At 37.6% G+C, this 15847-nt stretch overlaps 1 protein-coding gene across 2 annotated transcripts; it reads left to right on the plus strand.

The window, feature by feature from the left end:
• Positions 1 to 788: 788 nt before the first annotated feature.
• Positions 789 to 15139, plus strand: LOC138315478 (dynein light chain roadblock-type 2-like). 2 transcript variants are annotated; one of them, XM_069256529.1, is made up of 4 exons: positions 789 to 895; positions 1705 to 1783; positions 6670 to 6837; positions 14113 to 15139. In XM_069256529.1, exons 1-4 carry the CDS (start codon positions 893 to 895, stop codon positions 14157 to 14159), a joined length of 297 nt encoding a protein of 98 aa, XP_069112630.1. In that variant the 5' UTR covers positions 789 to 892; the 3' UTR covers positions 14160 to 15139. The 2 variants fall into 2 exon arrangements, with proteins under 2 accessions (XP_069112630.1, XP_069112629.1); XM_069256528.1 differs by lacking the exon at positions 14113 to 15139 and adding an exon at positions 13381 to 13921.
• The last annotated feature ends 708 nt before the right edge of the window (positions 15140 to 15847 follow it).

Below are 15847 nucleotides of genomic sequence, written 5' to 3' on the forward strand. Positions count from 1 at the left end.
AAATAATTGCGTATATTATTCGTAATACGTTATTTTTTCCTACATATAGTATATTCTATGTATCTGTACTGTTTTTCTTTGATTTTTCCTGATCTCATCTATTAAAGAGTTTCAACTAAATTTGGTGTACTTATAGAGAATTGTCCACACTTTTACATAAATTTCCTTTATAGTTTTTTTTTTAGAAAGCCGTGTTTTATTGCCAATAAGCAAAACTTTTTCGTTGCAATTTTGGTTAGAACATATAGTCCGCTAAACATACCTACATATTTTAGGCTTTAACTTTTTCTCTTTTTTTTTGTATAATATATAATAAGCCAAATTAAAAAAATAAAAACTAATAATATAGGCAAGTTTAGCGGATATAGTAGTGAACGTAAAGAAGAAAACGATGTCATAAAGAAAATTTAAGTGGTGCTGCACAAAAATAAAGTTATTTTGAAAAAGAAACATCGGGAAATTATGCAAATATTATGAGCTGTAAATGTAGATAATTTTCTACAAGTACGCCAAATTTGGTTAAAATCCATCAATAGATAAAGTAAGGAAAACTGAAAGACAAAATGTTAAAAATACATGAGTTAGGGGAAAATTTTTTGCAACGGTTTCTAGTTTGGTGAATACCCTGTGGGCATATTTACAATGATAAAATAATTTTCGTGACATTTTAAAATCCATTTATGTATGAAGTTCAATGTGTCACCTATAATTATACAATAATAATGAACAAAAGACCTAATTTGACATTTTCCGGCAAATTTTGGTGTTCCCGGTCTACGTCGTTTAAAATTTAGTTTAGCCGGATGTTACTCATCGTTTTTCGCGCATGCGGAACTAACTCGGGAACTGTCATTGGCAACAGTTGGGATAAGCAGACAACAGTGTCCTGAAAATGGTAAGGTATTTTTGCATTATCGTCTGATAATTTGATTTGTTTGATTCAATTTGTGAACAGTTAAGTAGTTTGGAAAATTTTTATTTGCAAATGAAAATGACGTTTCCGCACAACAGCAAAAGTATTGGCCACTTCGGCATTCGTTCATGTTTGGTCGTGTTGACATTTCCTCACTGTCAACAGACCATGCTTTCTACCTTTCACGATTTGTGCATTGCGATTACAATATTTTTTTTCTAATGTCCTATCCCATGTTAATTTAGTTCAAAATAGACACTTGAATATGCTTAATTGTTCAATAAGTTTTTAAACCAAAGATGGTCCATTCCTTGAAACAGTAATCAGACACTTCGGCCACAGTAGACATGTTTTTTCCATCACCATATAGAAAACAAATCAGTGTACATCACTGTTGGTGTACTACACACGAAGTAGTTCTAAGATATTTTACCCCTGTATTGCCACTGCATGATTAAGTAAACTGATTGATTTCTATTTAGTTTTTAATTCATTATTGTGAAATGTACAGTACTGGAGTCTGGGACCCTAACAGTTACCAGTAGTCGTGAAGGAACAGTAGTCATGATTTAGGAAAATTTTTATTGTTTGCATATCATAAAACATATTATTTCCACATAAACAAAACAACACCTTCATGAAGTATTCGACAACAGCTCCAAACATTCGGAAATCTGGACGCACAGTAGAATATGCACACAATCGCGACTACTGTTCTGTCACAACTACCGCTGGGTCCCAGTATATACATATTGTAACAACTTCTTTTGTTGACATTTTTGTTTGGGTAGGCAACCGATGTAGAAGAAACTCTTAAGAGGATCCAGGCACATAAAGGTGTGATAGGCATCATTGTTGTAAATGCAGAGGGTAAGACATCATACAATCTTAATAATTTTAAGTAATATTTGTGCCAGGCTTATTTTAAAAGAATGGCCAACTCTTTCAATATAGGCACCAACTTGAACCAATAGTGTAATATCTTTTCAGCTACAACAGTAGCTACAGAGACCGGACAGAAGTATTCAGACAAAATGGCCGCCGTAACGTCATGTGTACATCTCGCTAGGAAAATAAAACTCTTTATAAAAAATATATGTGTTGTGATACTGACCTAATATTTGGTGATCTGACCCTTGGACTTTCGTACTTCCTTCAGACGATCGGGAATCGATTGGTATAAACCTTGAATGTATTCTACATCAATGCCTTGCCAGATGATTTGTATTGCGTCAAAAAGTTCTGTTTGATTAGTGATGTTGTTGACCACTGTTTTTAGTCGTATTTTAAGTTTTAACCACACATTTTCGATGATATTTAAATCAGGACTTTGTGGGGGCCATTCTAAAACGTGAATACCATGGTTTGTAAAATATTCAGACACAACACGAGCCTTGTGAACCGGAGCATTGTCCTGTTGAAAAATGTAGTTTTGGTTTGCGAAGTGTCTCGCTAAAACTGGCCACAAATTCTCTTCCAAAATTTCAATATATTTTAGTGAATTGATGGTTCCATTTACACTGCAAACAGTACCAACTCCATGATGGGTAATACACCCCCAAATCATCACGGAAAGTTTCCGGTGTGACCGCGGACAGATGCAGGCTGGCCGGTATGCCTCGTCTTTTCGCCTCCATATAAAAATTCTGTTGTCATTACCGATCACGATTTGACTTTCATCAGAAAAAATAACATTAGTTCCAATAGTTTTCTACAGTCAGATTTCTTTTAGCAAAGCAAAATGTCACACGTTTCCTCAAATTGACTTCACGCACAACCATGGTTTTCTTCACTACCCTTCTACGGTATCCCTGATTTTTAGCCCACCATCATCAGATGGTGGGCTATTCAAATCGCCTTTCGTCCGTGGTCCGTCGTCCGTCCGTCCGTCCGTCCGTCCGTCCGTCCGTCCGTCCGTCCGTCCGTCCGTTAACAATTCTTGTTACCGCTATTTTTCTAAAAGTACTGAAGGGATCTTTCTCAAATTTTATTATGTAGGTTCCCCTAGGACCCTAGTTGTGCATATTGTATTTTGGGACTGATCGGTCAACAAGATGGCCGCCAGGCAGCCATCTTGGATTTTGATAGTTAAAGTTTGTTACCGCTATTTCTCAGAAAGTACTGAAGGGATCTTTCTCAAATTTCATATGTAAGTTCCCCTAGGACCCTAGTTGTGCATATTGCATTTTGGGACTGATCGTTCGACAAGATGGCCGACCAGCCGCCATCTTGGATTTTGATAGTTAAAGTTTGTTACGGCTTATTCTCAGAAAGTACTGAAGGGAATGTTCTCAAATTTCATATGTAGGTTCCCCTAGGACCCTAGTAGTGCATATTGCATTTTCGGACTGATCGGTCAACAAGATGGCCGCCAGGTAGCCATCTTGGATTTTGATAGTTAAAGTTTGTTACCGCTATTTCTCAGAAAGCACTGAAGGGATCTTTCTCAAATTTCATATGTAGGTTCCCCTAGGACCCTAGTTGTGCATATTGTATTTTGGGACTGATCGGTCTACAAGATGGCCGCCAGGTAGCCATCTTGGATTTTGATAGTTAAAGTTTGTTACCGCTATTTCTCAGAAAGCACTGAAGGGATCTTTCTCAAATTTCATATGTAGGTTCCCCTAGGACCCCAGTTGTGCATATTGCATTTTGGGACTGATCGGTCAACAAGATGGCCGACCGGTGGCCATCTTGGATTTTGATAGATAAAGTTTGTTACCGCTATTTCTCAGAAAGTATTGAAGGGATTGTTCTCAAATTTCATATGTAGGTTCCTCTATGACCCTAGTTCTGCATATTACATTTTGGGACTGATCGGTCAACAAGATGGCCGACCAGCAGCCATCTTGGATTTTGATAGTTAAAGTTTGTTATCGCTATTTCTCAGAAAGTATTGAAGGGATTGTTCTCAAATTTCATATGTAGGTTCCCCTAGGACCCTAGTTCTGCCTATTGCATTTTGCGACCACCATCTTGGATTTTGATAGTTTAAAGTTTGAAAAGCAGAAAAAAGAAGTGTAAGTTTGAAAAGCAGAGAAAAGATCCCTCTTTCATTTGTCAGACATAGATCAATCTTTGGTGGGCGCCAAGATCCCTCTGGGATCTCTTGTTTAAATTCCGGTCAATCGTTTTACTACTAACCTGTATATCATTTACAGTGTTCCTGTAGTCATTTAATTCGGCTGTTACTTCATCCAACGTTTTTCTCCTATTTCCACGCACAACTTTTAAGAGCCTTCTCTGGTCCCGATCTGTCAAATATGGCGCCCTTCCACATCGATGTGTATTTTCTATGTTTCCTCGTCTCACATATCGTTTCCAAATATCAGAAATTGTAGATTTTGGTATGCCTAACCTATCTGCAACAATTGTTTGTTTTATTCCACCTTCTATCATCGCTACGACCGCTTTTCTTAAGCCTGATGTCACTTCTTTACCACCACGACCCATGTTATTTCCATGAATTCCTGCGATTCCGTCAGCAGACGACGTAATTTATTTTTACCGCCACAACATTACGCATGACATCATCTTTCCGATGACGTATACGATGACGCGAACCAAGCCGCCAAACTGGATTTATTCCGATTTTTACGCGCCGCGCGAAATTTAGCAGTATATATCACGACGCGTTTGTACGAATACTTCTGTCCGGTCTCTGTATTTTACCTACTGAGTCAAGCATGCTTTATCAGATGAGTGACAGAGGTCATATTCATTTTTCAACTCTGTGTACTTCCACTAATTCCCTTTATATTTTCAGCCCACCATCATCAGATGGTTGGCTATTCAAATTGCCTTTCGTCCGTGGTCCATCCGTCCGTCCTGTCCGTCCGTCCGTCCGTCCGTCCGTCCGTCCGTCCGTCCGTCCGTTAACAATTCTTGTTACCGCTATTTCTCAGAAAGTGCTAAAGGGATCTTTTTCAAATTTCATATGTAGGTTCCCCTAGGACCCTAGTTGTGCATATTGCATTTTGGGACCGATCGGTGAACAAGATGGGCAACAGGCGGCCATCTTGGATTTTGATAGTTAAAGTTTGTTACCGCTATTTCTCAAAAAGTGCTGAAGGGATCTTTCTCAAATTTCATATACAGGTTCTCCTAGGACCCTAGTTGTGCATATTGCATTTTGGGACCGATCGGTGAACAAGATGGCCGACAGGCGGCCATCTTGGATTTTGATAGTTAAAGTTTGTTACCGCTATTTCTCAAAAAGTACTGAAGGGATCTTTCTCAAATTTCATATATAGGTTCCCATAGGACTCTAGTTGTGCATATTGCATTTTAAGACCGATCAATGAACAAGATGGCCGACAGGTGGCCATCATGTATTTTGATAGTTAAAGTTTGTTACCGCTAATTCTCAAAAAGTGCTGAAGGGATCTTTCTCAAATTTCATATACAGGTTCCCCTAGGACCCTAGTTGTGCATATTGCATTTTGAGACCGATCGGTGAACAAGATGGTCGACAGGCAGCCATTTTGGATTTTGATAGTTAAAGTTTGTTACCGCTATTTCTCAAAAAGTACTGAAGGTATTTTTCTCAAGTTTCATATATAGGTTTCCCTAGGGCCCTAGTTGTGCATATTGCATTTTTGGACTGATCGATGAACAAGATGGCAGACAGGTGGCCATCTTGGATTTTGATAGTTAAAGTTTGTTACCGCTATTTCTCAAAAAGTGCTGAAGGGATCTTTCTCAATTTTCATATACAGGTTCCCCTAGGATCCTAGTTGTGCATATTGTATTTTGGGACCGATCGGTAAACAAGATGGCCGACTGACGGCCATTTTGGATTTTGATAGTTAAAGTTTGTTATCGCTATTTCTCAGAAAGTACTGAAGGGATCTTTCTCAAATTCCATGCATAGGTTCCCCTTGTACCCTAGTTGTGCATAGTACCTTTTAGGACTGATGCATAATGCCTTTCGGAACTGATCGGTAAACAAGATAGGCAACCGGCTGCCATCTTAGATTTCATTGTTGAAGTTTGTTACCACTATTTCTTAGAAAGTACTATAGCGATCTGTCTCAAATTTTATATGTAGTGTGTTTGAAAAAGTTTGAAAAGCAGGGAAAAGATCCCTCTTTCCATTGTCAGACATTGATCATTCTTTGGTGGGCGCCAAGATCTCTCTGGGATCTCTTGTTTAAATGTAACCCTGGTCAATACTAGCCGCAATTTATCGCTCGGCTAGAGAGAACTTCTCTTTAGCTCCATCGGTTGAGCGTCAGACTAGTAATCCAGAGGTCCCGAGTTCCCTCCCTGGCAGAGGCAGGCATTGAATTTATTGTAAATCCTGCACCCTGTTACATAAACATCAACAAGAGACTCTCTATTCTCCATTCACAATTGGTCATTTTAAAAAAACCCAACGTTACATGCCAAATGTAGATGAAAATTATAAGGTGTAACAGGGTGTGAGTAGTGTGCGCAAGCTGAGCTCGAACCCATGACCCAAGACTAACAGGTCCGCCACCCTACTGACTGAGCTAAAGAGAAATTCACCCTAGATTGAAGCTAGAAGGTGACCATATCAATGTGTACAATTAAAATCTGCTACACTTCTCCACATTGATCCACTCTTTAAGTTCAACAATGCATTTTTCTCTCTTAGCATGTATACTCATGTGGTACATTGTTAATCATTTTCATTAACCCATTAGGGCTAGGTCAAACTCTACCAAAATCACATAAATGTTTAGTTTTATCTGATGAGTTATTTTTTCTGATGTGTTAAATTTCCCTTACAGGAATTCCAATCAGAACCTCACTTGATAATTCTACAACAGTGCAATATGCTAATTTACTGACAAATCTAACCATGAAGGCAAGAAGTGTGGTACGAGATATTGATCCACAGAATGACCTCACATTTCTGCGTGTACGGTCAAAAAAACATGAAATCTTGGTTGCACCAGGTAAGCATACATACCAGATAAATTATTTTCACTTGAAATATTGATTTTTGTATCCAAAGGCTTACACTGACTTTTAGATATATATACTGTTGTTATTAGCACAGCTTTACAGGTGTTGTTCAGTTTTAAAATCTATAATATTGCAACATATGGTGTTCTGCCCGAAAAGATGTACAGAAGTATGCACTTGGATGTTTCATATATGGGGTGACGCCCGATCTTGTTCATATTCAATGATACGTATCCTTGTATGATCTATTTGGATTTTCAGACAAACAGGTCCCTTTTTCCTATTGTATGCTTAAAAATTAAACGGCAATAAGAATTACTTAAATGCCAACCTTAGACTAAACTTTACATATTGGTGAGAAAACATTAAATAGGCATTTTGTTATATACTTAATCATTATTCCAGTGTTTAGAAGAATCCAGGCTACAATCTTTGAAATATCAGGGTCTTTAAATTAAAATGTAAAGAAGTCAGTGTGTGTCTTACTATTGTCAATGTTGTTAGGTAGTTTAGCTTAGTCAATTTTAATTTTTAACTCTTACTTCTGCTGTAGAATAGTTATAATATTCTTACAATGTAACTCTAGTATATTTATTTAATGAATTGCAGGCTTTATTATAAACCAACTCAATTAATTTCTATCTTTACTCATCTACTGTGTACAGTTGTAATCAGAAACTTCAGAAAAAAAAAGAGAACGAAATAAAAACACATCAAAATTTGTTTAATACATTTTTTAAGTTTTGACTTTCAACTATAGTGTTGCCTTCCTGATTTTTTAAAAGTAAATAATAATTTAAATTAGTAAGCAATGGATATCAAAAATCGGTTGTTTGAAAGAATTATTACTATTTGAACTTATTATGAAGTGTTTGGAAGTGTTTTTATTTTATTTCTAATATTTTTTGTATGTTATATATATGCAGTCATTCTGGTGTGTTCCCAGTGTTGATATTACATGTATAAAGCTTCCTGCTCTCCTTCCACAAATCCATGATTTTCTCAAATTAATGATATTTGCTACAGCTGAAATATACTTTTAAGATATCTATGAAGCATGTGAAAGCCACTCTCAAATAAAGCATGAACATAGTCCTTGCATACCTGTGTAAAGACATTTTATGTTCTGCTTGGCACAACCAGTTTGCAATTCCCTGTGATTATTTATTTTTAGCCCACCATCATCAGATGGTGGGCTATTCAAATCGCCTTTCGTCCGTGGTCCGTCGTCCGTCCGTCCTTCCGTCCGTCCGTCGTCCGTCCGTCCGTCCTTCTGTCCGTCCGTCCGTCCGTCCGTCCGTTAACAATTCTTGTTACCGCTATTTCTCAGAAAGTACAGAAGGGAGCTTTCTCAAATTTCACATGTAGGTTCCCCTAGGGCCCTAGTTGTGCATATTGCATTTTGGGACCAATCGGTCAACAAGATGGCCGACTGGCGGCCATCTTGGATTTTGATAGTTAAAGTTTGTTACCGCTATTTCTCAGAAAGTTATGAAGGGATCTTTCTCAAATTTCACATGTAGGTTCCCCTAGGGCCCTAGTTGTGCATATTGCATTTTGGGACCAATCGGTCAACAAGATGGCCGACTGGCGGCCATCTTGGATTTTGATAGTTAAAGTTTGTTACCGCTATTTCTCAGAAAGTACTTAAGGGATCTGTCTCAAATTTCACATGTAGGTTCCCCTAGGGCCCTAGTTGTGCATATTGCATTTTGGGACCAATCGGTCAACAAGATGGCCGACTGGCGGCCATCTTGGATTTTGATAGTTAAAGTTTGTTACCGCTATTTCTCAGAAAGTTTTGAAGGGATCTTTCTCAAATTTCATATGTTGGTTCTCCTAGGGCCCTAGTTGTGCATATTGCATTTTGGGATAGATCGGTCAACAAGATGGCCGACTGGCGGCCATCTTGGATTTTGATAGTTAAAGTTTGTTACCGCTATTTCTCAGAAAGTTTTGAAGGGATCTTTCTCAAATTTCATATGTTGGTTCTCCTAGGGCCCTAGTTGTGCATATTGCATTTTGGGACCAATCGGTCAACAAAATGGCCGACTGGCGGCCATCTTGGATTTTGATAGTTAAAGTTTGTTACCGCTATTTCTCAGAAAGTTATGAAGGGATCTTTCTCAAATTTCATATGTTGGTTCTCCTAGGGCCCTAGTTGTGCATATTGCATTTTGGGATAGATCGGTCAACAAGATGGCCGACTGGCGGCCATCTTGGATTTTGATAGTTAAAGTTTGTTACCGCTATTTCTCAGAAAGTACTTAAGGGATCTTTCTCAAATATCATATGTTGGTTCTCCTAGGACCCTAGTTGTGCATATTGCATTTTGGGACCAATCGGTCAACAATGATGGCCGACCGGCGGCCATCTTGGATTTTGATAGTTAAAGTTTGTTACCGCTATTTCCCAGAAAGTACTGAAGGGATCTTTCTCAAATTTTATATATAGGTTCCCCTAGGGCCCTAGTTGTGCATATTGCATTTTGGGACCAATCAGTCAACAAGATGGCCGACCGACTGACGGCCATCTTGGATTTTGATAGTTAAAGTTTGTTACCGCTATTTCTCAGAAAGTACTGAAGGGATCTCTCTCAAATTTCCTATGCATGTTCCCCTTGAACCCTAGTTGTGCATATTGCATTTTGGGAGTGATCGGTCAACAAGATAGCCGACTGGCGGCCATCTTGGATTTTGATAGTTAAAGTTTGTTAACACTATTTCCCAGAAAGTACTGAAGGAATCTTTCTCAAATTTCATATGTAGGTTCCCCTACGACCCTAGTTGTGCATATTGCATTTTGGGACAGATCGGTCAGCAAGATGATCGACAGGTAGCCATCTTGAATTTTGATAATTGAAGTTTGTTACTGCTACATATCTCAGAAAGTACTGAAAGGATCTTTCTCAAGGTTCATATATAGTATGTAGTAAAAGTTTGAAAAGCAGGGAAAAGATCCCTCTTTCTGTTGTCAGACATAGATCATTCTTTGGTGGGCGCCAAGATCCCTCTGGGATCTCTTGTTAATATTGTAACTGTAAGAGAATATGAATTTTCGCAGATAAACTAACAATTATTTCATATATTTCATGTCATAATCAATTTGTGGAAATAAAAATCTTAACCCTAAGGATAACTTTTCTGAAATATTCGACCCTTCACAGGACATAATTGTTCACATGAGAAAATAATTAAGTAATCGAACTCTCATTTTGCTTCATTTGTATGAATGAAACAATTGCACCTGAATTTAGCTGACCTGTACAGATGACCAGTGAGCTTACATATTGTGAAATATTGTCTAGCCACCCTTCAATCTAGCCCAAAAGGTCAAGAAACCTTATTATGTGTGGAGCATGCCTGGAAACAAAGAGCAACTGATTTTGTGTCATTCAAATAACTTGATCTTAACTTCTAATGATGTCTTTTGAAAAATTTAGTGGCTCTGAGATACCACAACAGGCTGGATATACATTTGTATTTTCAGATAAATGACATTAACCTTCATTCAAGGTCAAAGAGGTCAAAGAGGCTAAAATTTTGTGTTTTAAACTTCTTCTTGAATAACAAAATGGCCAAGACTTGATATTGGTCATGTAGCCTGCTGGAACAAAATGACTGTCAAGTATTTTATTAGAAATTATATTACCATGACTTTATAGAAGGTCCCTTTATCAAATTTACAGATTTTTAGCTCACCTGGCCCGAAGGGCCGGTGAGCTTATGTCATGGCGCGGCGTCCGTCGTCCGTCGTCCGTCGTCCGTCTGTCCGTCAACATTTCCTTTAAATCGCTACTAGTCATAGAGTTCTGCATGGATTGTAACCAAATTTGGCCACAAGCATCCTTGGGGAAGGGGGAACAGAACTTGTATAAATTTTGGCTCTGACCCCCCGGGGGCAGGAGGGGCGGGGCCCAATAGGGGAAATAGAGGTAAATCCTATAAATCGCTACTTGTCCTAGAGTTCTGCATGGATTGTAACCAAATTTGGCCACAAACATCCTTGGGGGAAGGGGAACAGAACTTGTTATAAATTTTGGCTCTGACCCCCCGGGGGCAGGAGGGGCGGGCCCCAATAGGGGAAATAGAGGTAAATCCTTTAAAACGCTACTTGTCCTAGAGTTCTGCATGGATTGTAACCAAAATTAGCCACAAACATCCTTGGGGGAAGGGGAACAGAACTTGTATAAATTTTGGCTCTGATCCCCCAGGGGCAAGAGGGGCGGGGCCCAATAGGGGAAATAGAGATAAATCCTTTAAATCGCTACTAGTCATAGAGTTCTGAATGGAATGTAACCAAATTTGGCCACAAACATCCTTGGGGGAAGGGGAACAGAACTTGTATAAATTTTGGCTCTGGTCCCCCGGGGGCAGGAGGGGCGGGCCCAATAGGGGAAATAGAGGTAAATCCTTTAAATTGCTACTAGTCATAGAGTTCTGAATGCAATGTAACCAAATTTGGCCACAAACATCCTTGGGGGAAGGGGAACAGAACTTGTATGAATTTTGGCTCTGACCCCCCGGGGGCAGGAGGGGCGGGGCCCAATAGGGGAAATAGAGGTAAATCCTTTAAAACGCTACTTGTCCTAGAGTTCTGCATGGATTGTAACCAAAATTAGCCACAAACATCCTTGGGGGAATGGGAACAGAACTTGTATAAATTTTGGCTCTAATCCCCCAAGGGCAAGAGGGGCGGGGCCCAATAGGGGAAATAGAGATAAATCCTTTAAATCGCTACTAGTCATAGAGTTCTGAATGGAATGTAACCAAATTTGGCCACAAACATCCTTTGGGGAAGGGGAACAGAAATTGTATAAATTTTGGCTCTGGTCCCCCGGGGGCAGGAGGGGCGGGGCCCAATAGGGGAAATAGAGATAAATCCTTTAAATCGCTACTAGTCATAGAGTTCTGAATGGAATGTAACCAAATTTGGCCACAAACATCCTTGGGGGAAGGGGAACAGAAATTGTATAAATTTTGGCTCTGGTCCCCCGGGGGCAGGAGGGGCGGGCCCAATAGGGGAAATAGAGGTAAATCCTTTAAATCGCTACTAGTCATAGAGTTCTGCATGGAATGTAACCAAATTTGGCCACAAACATCCTTTTTGGAAGGGGAACAGAACTTGTATAAAATTTTGGCTCTGGCCCCCGGGGGCAGAACAGGTGGGGTCCAATAGGGGAAATAGAGGTAAATCCTATAAATCGCTACTTGTCCTAGAGTTTTGCTTGGTTTGTGACCAAACTTTGCCATAAACATCCTTGGGGGAAGGGGAACAGAACTTGTATAAATTTTGGCTCTGACCCCCTGGGGGCAGGAGGGGTGGGGCCCAATAGGGGATTTAGAGGATAATATTATAATTCCTTCAGAAAAGAAACAATGAACCTGTATTCAGAACATTACTTGGCATTACAAACCAGGTGAGCGATACAGGCCCTCTGGGCCTCTTGTTTTTGTTTCCATTAACAAAGAAGCCAAGAGACAGGATATTTCAAACCTATAGCATGCTTGGATGTAAGGCTTACAATTTGCCTTGAATAAATGTATTGGAGTCAGAGAGTTCAATTGGCTGAGATATGAATTATCTTATCTGGATTTTACCGATTTCAATTTATTTCCACCAACATTTAATTGTTGGTGAATTATTCTTTTGATATGCACTTGTTACTGTTAGTTATGGGGTCTAGGGGTAAACTACTGGTGACAGTATGTATTCTATGATGACTGGAAGTCAAAACCTCAGATGAAGAATCCTGCAGCATAGAAGTGGACGAACACAGAAATTACATTTCCTGTTTTCAAAGGTATATTTGCCTTTTCAAAAGCACATCTTGTATTGAGCACATGGCACATCATGTTACACCTGAAATGTTATTAGAAATATTTTAGTGAAAAAATACAATTATCTCTTATTATGACACTTTATTTTAATGATGTTTAATATGCATATTTATGTAGAATGCTAGTCTTATTTTTTAAAACTTCTAACCTGTGTGAAGAGTTGCTTTTGTTTTCCTCTTTTTCTCTTCTTTTTTTTTTTTTTTTTTTGCTTGATGTATCCTAATGTTTGTATCACAACAATAAATTTCATCATTGATTTTTTTAATATTACCATTCTTAATTAACCTAGCTGCCCCTAGAGAGTGAATCTGAATGGATTAACGAAATAGCAAATTTAATAAAACTTAAACTGATGATGTATTTTTTTGTAATCTAGACAAGATTTGATGGCAATTAACCAAGCATTTATTTCAGTCAGATGACTGAAGCATATTCAATGTTCTTAATATATGGAAGTTCCTTTAATTCATATTCAAATTCCCCATATGAAAGCACTTATTGATGTATCATTCACTTGCCATTTTTGATGTTGAATCCTGGAACTGACATTTAATCATAAAGACAATCATGGTAAATCGAATGATATCTCAAATCAATTTGAACTACTTCAACATGCATCTTATAAATTAACATTAATACACATGTGATAAATATAAAGTTTATAAAGAATTACTTTTTCCCCATCTTTTTCAGAAAAGGACTACTTATTGGTGGTGATACAAGGAGAACAGGGAGCTTTAGCACTATAGAAGATCAAAATTTACAGAGGAACAAAATCGTATCTCTACACCAATATTGAACAGAGCATCTGCAATGTTTTCATAGAATTACAATTTTCATAGCATAATGTCAGTATAGATACAAGACAAATGCTGAGTTTAGGAGATTTGTTCAGAAACCAGAAACAATTAAAATGAACCAAAAGTGAAACATTATCTGGACAGGTGTGGGACTATTCTGATCATGACGTTAGATTTGGCATTCTGAATTGCCCAATCACTAATTAATATTCCATTCAGCCTAACACAGACATGTCTGAGTATGTATATGATGGAACAATGGAGATGTGCAAGCATGAACGATAAACAATACATTTCTAAGTGCTGTACTTGGGTGGTTTGATACATGTATATAACTGGCAAACCATCCATAATGCATTACTGTATATATGGATTTCATTGGTTGTTTATTTTACCTATTTTGATTGACAATAAAAAGAAATGCTTCTATGAAATGTTGTGTGATTTTTACCTTTCATCATTATTAACCATCTTGTTATGTTGCTTATCTCATGTTGGTGGGAAAAAAGAAACACAACAAGTTGGATATCAGTTTGATGCCATGCAGCGTTTCAGTTTGAACATACTAAGGATTATTTATCATTACTAATAACATATTTAACTTGACTAATTTTGTTTATTGTAGAAAAAGACTACCTGTTAATAACAATACAGAACCCCTCGGAGACGTGAAGATACAGCCAGACAAGGATCGCAGACTTTTTGTTCAGACTTTTTTTGTTGCACATGAGCCGCCAAAGCATTCAGATAGCGGGTATTAAGTTACAGACTTATTATTTGTGCTGTCTTTTTGCTTCATAATGGATAAGTATCAAGAAAAAATTCTTTATGTATGCATTACAATATATCAATGGTATGCTTAAAATTATAAAATAAATTACAAAATATATAAGTAAAATTTCCAAACATTATCATTTCAACTTTTTACTGTTTTTATCAGAATTACTTTAAAAGTGTGTAATGTAAAAGGGACCAGTTAAAAATATTGTTATTTATTGTATAGTACACTAGGTACCAATTGTCTTGGTAACTGCTCAGTTATAAAGGTTGAAAGCTGTGTATATATATACAGATTTGTAAACATTCCTTTATTTAGAACATTTTTTCTATTATAAAACTGTGATATCATTGTTATTGTCACAGGTGTTTGAATTGATTGAAACTTTCCTTTTAAACAAATTGAATCTAAGATCATAACCAGGTGCTCTTTTCATACGATTATGTTTTTTTACATAATATATGAGTAAAGTGTATTCTGTGATTTAGATTACAATGTAATTTAGTATCTCGCAAAACAGTCAAGCACCTGCATTAATTGTTACTAAAAATAATTTGTTCCTACATGGAAAAGTGAATTTAGATCTGCTTTTAATGATTTATAGTGATCTGCTTCAACAGTTTCCTGTTTGGGTTAAGAATGACATAATATTGTACATGTACTCTTTCTAATGCCAATCAATTTTGATCGTATATAATCGTAAATGTATTGTAGCTTTTAAAATTCTACATTTTATTTATTAGCTTGTGCATTAAGCTATACTCCTCTTGTACCATTATAATAAGGCCATGTAATTTTACATGTAGTCAGCATTATAAACCACTTTGGCTGTAAATATTTAAGAATAAATTTAATTCTTATATATGCTGTAAAAGTGTCGTTTTGTATTTTTTATCAGCAATATCCCTTTGGTTTTTTAAGCTGGAGTTTAATTGTAATTATCTCCCCTTAGTCCACATTTAGAGAAATGTATTTGATTTTATTATGTCCCCCAAACAAAGTGGTTTCTGCTCAGGTTTTTATTATTATTATTCTTATTTTTTCCACTTTCTTCCGCGGGAATGGTTTCCGACACTGTTCTCAGAAACTATTAGGCCGATGATCATGTAGACTAACTCCATAAGGTGTGGGATGTAGCAAAAAGGTGTTTTTTAGGGACCAGAAGTCCAAGATGGCCACCAGGGCCGACATCCTGTTTTCAGGTTTCGATCTCCAATCTCAATGAAAATTAGTCTATTGGGGATTTCAGGGATGGCGAACAACATGCATTATTTTTGTAGAGATTTTAGGTTTCCAAGATGGCCGCCAGGGCCTACATCCTGTTTTCAGGTTTCTGTCTCAGATCTCAATGAAAATTGGTCTTTAGAGATTTTAAAGAATGGCGAACAACATGCAAATATTTTTGTAAAGATTTTGATATTCCAAGATGGCGGTTGGCCAAATTCCTGTTTTCAGGTTTCGGTCTCCGATCTCAATGAAAATTGGTCTATAGGGGTTTTATGGGATGTCGAACAACATGCAAATATTTTCGTTACAATTTTGTTATTCCAGGATTGCCGCTGGGCCAACTTTCTGTTTTTAT

This window comes from Argopecten irradians, chromosome 2 (genome assembly GCF_041381155.1).
Source record: "Argopecten irradians isolate NY chromosome 2, Ai_NY, whole genome shotgun sequence".
Classification (NCBI taxonomy): Eukaryota; Metazoa; Mollusca; class Bivalvia; order Pectinida; family Pectinidae; genus Argopecten; species Argopecten irradians.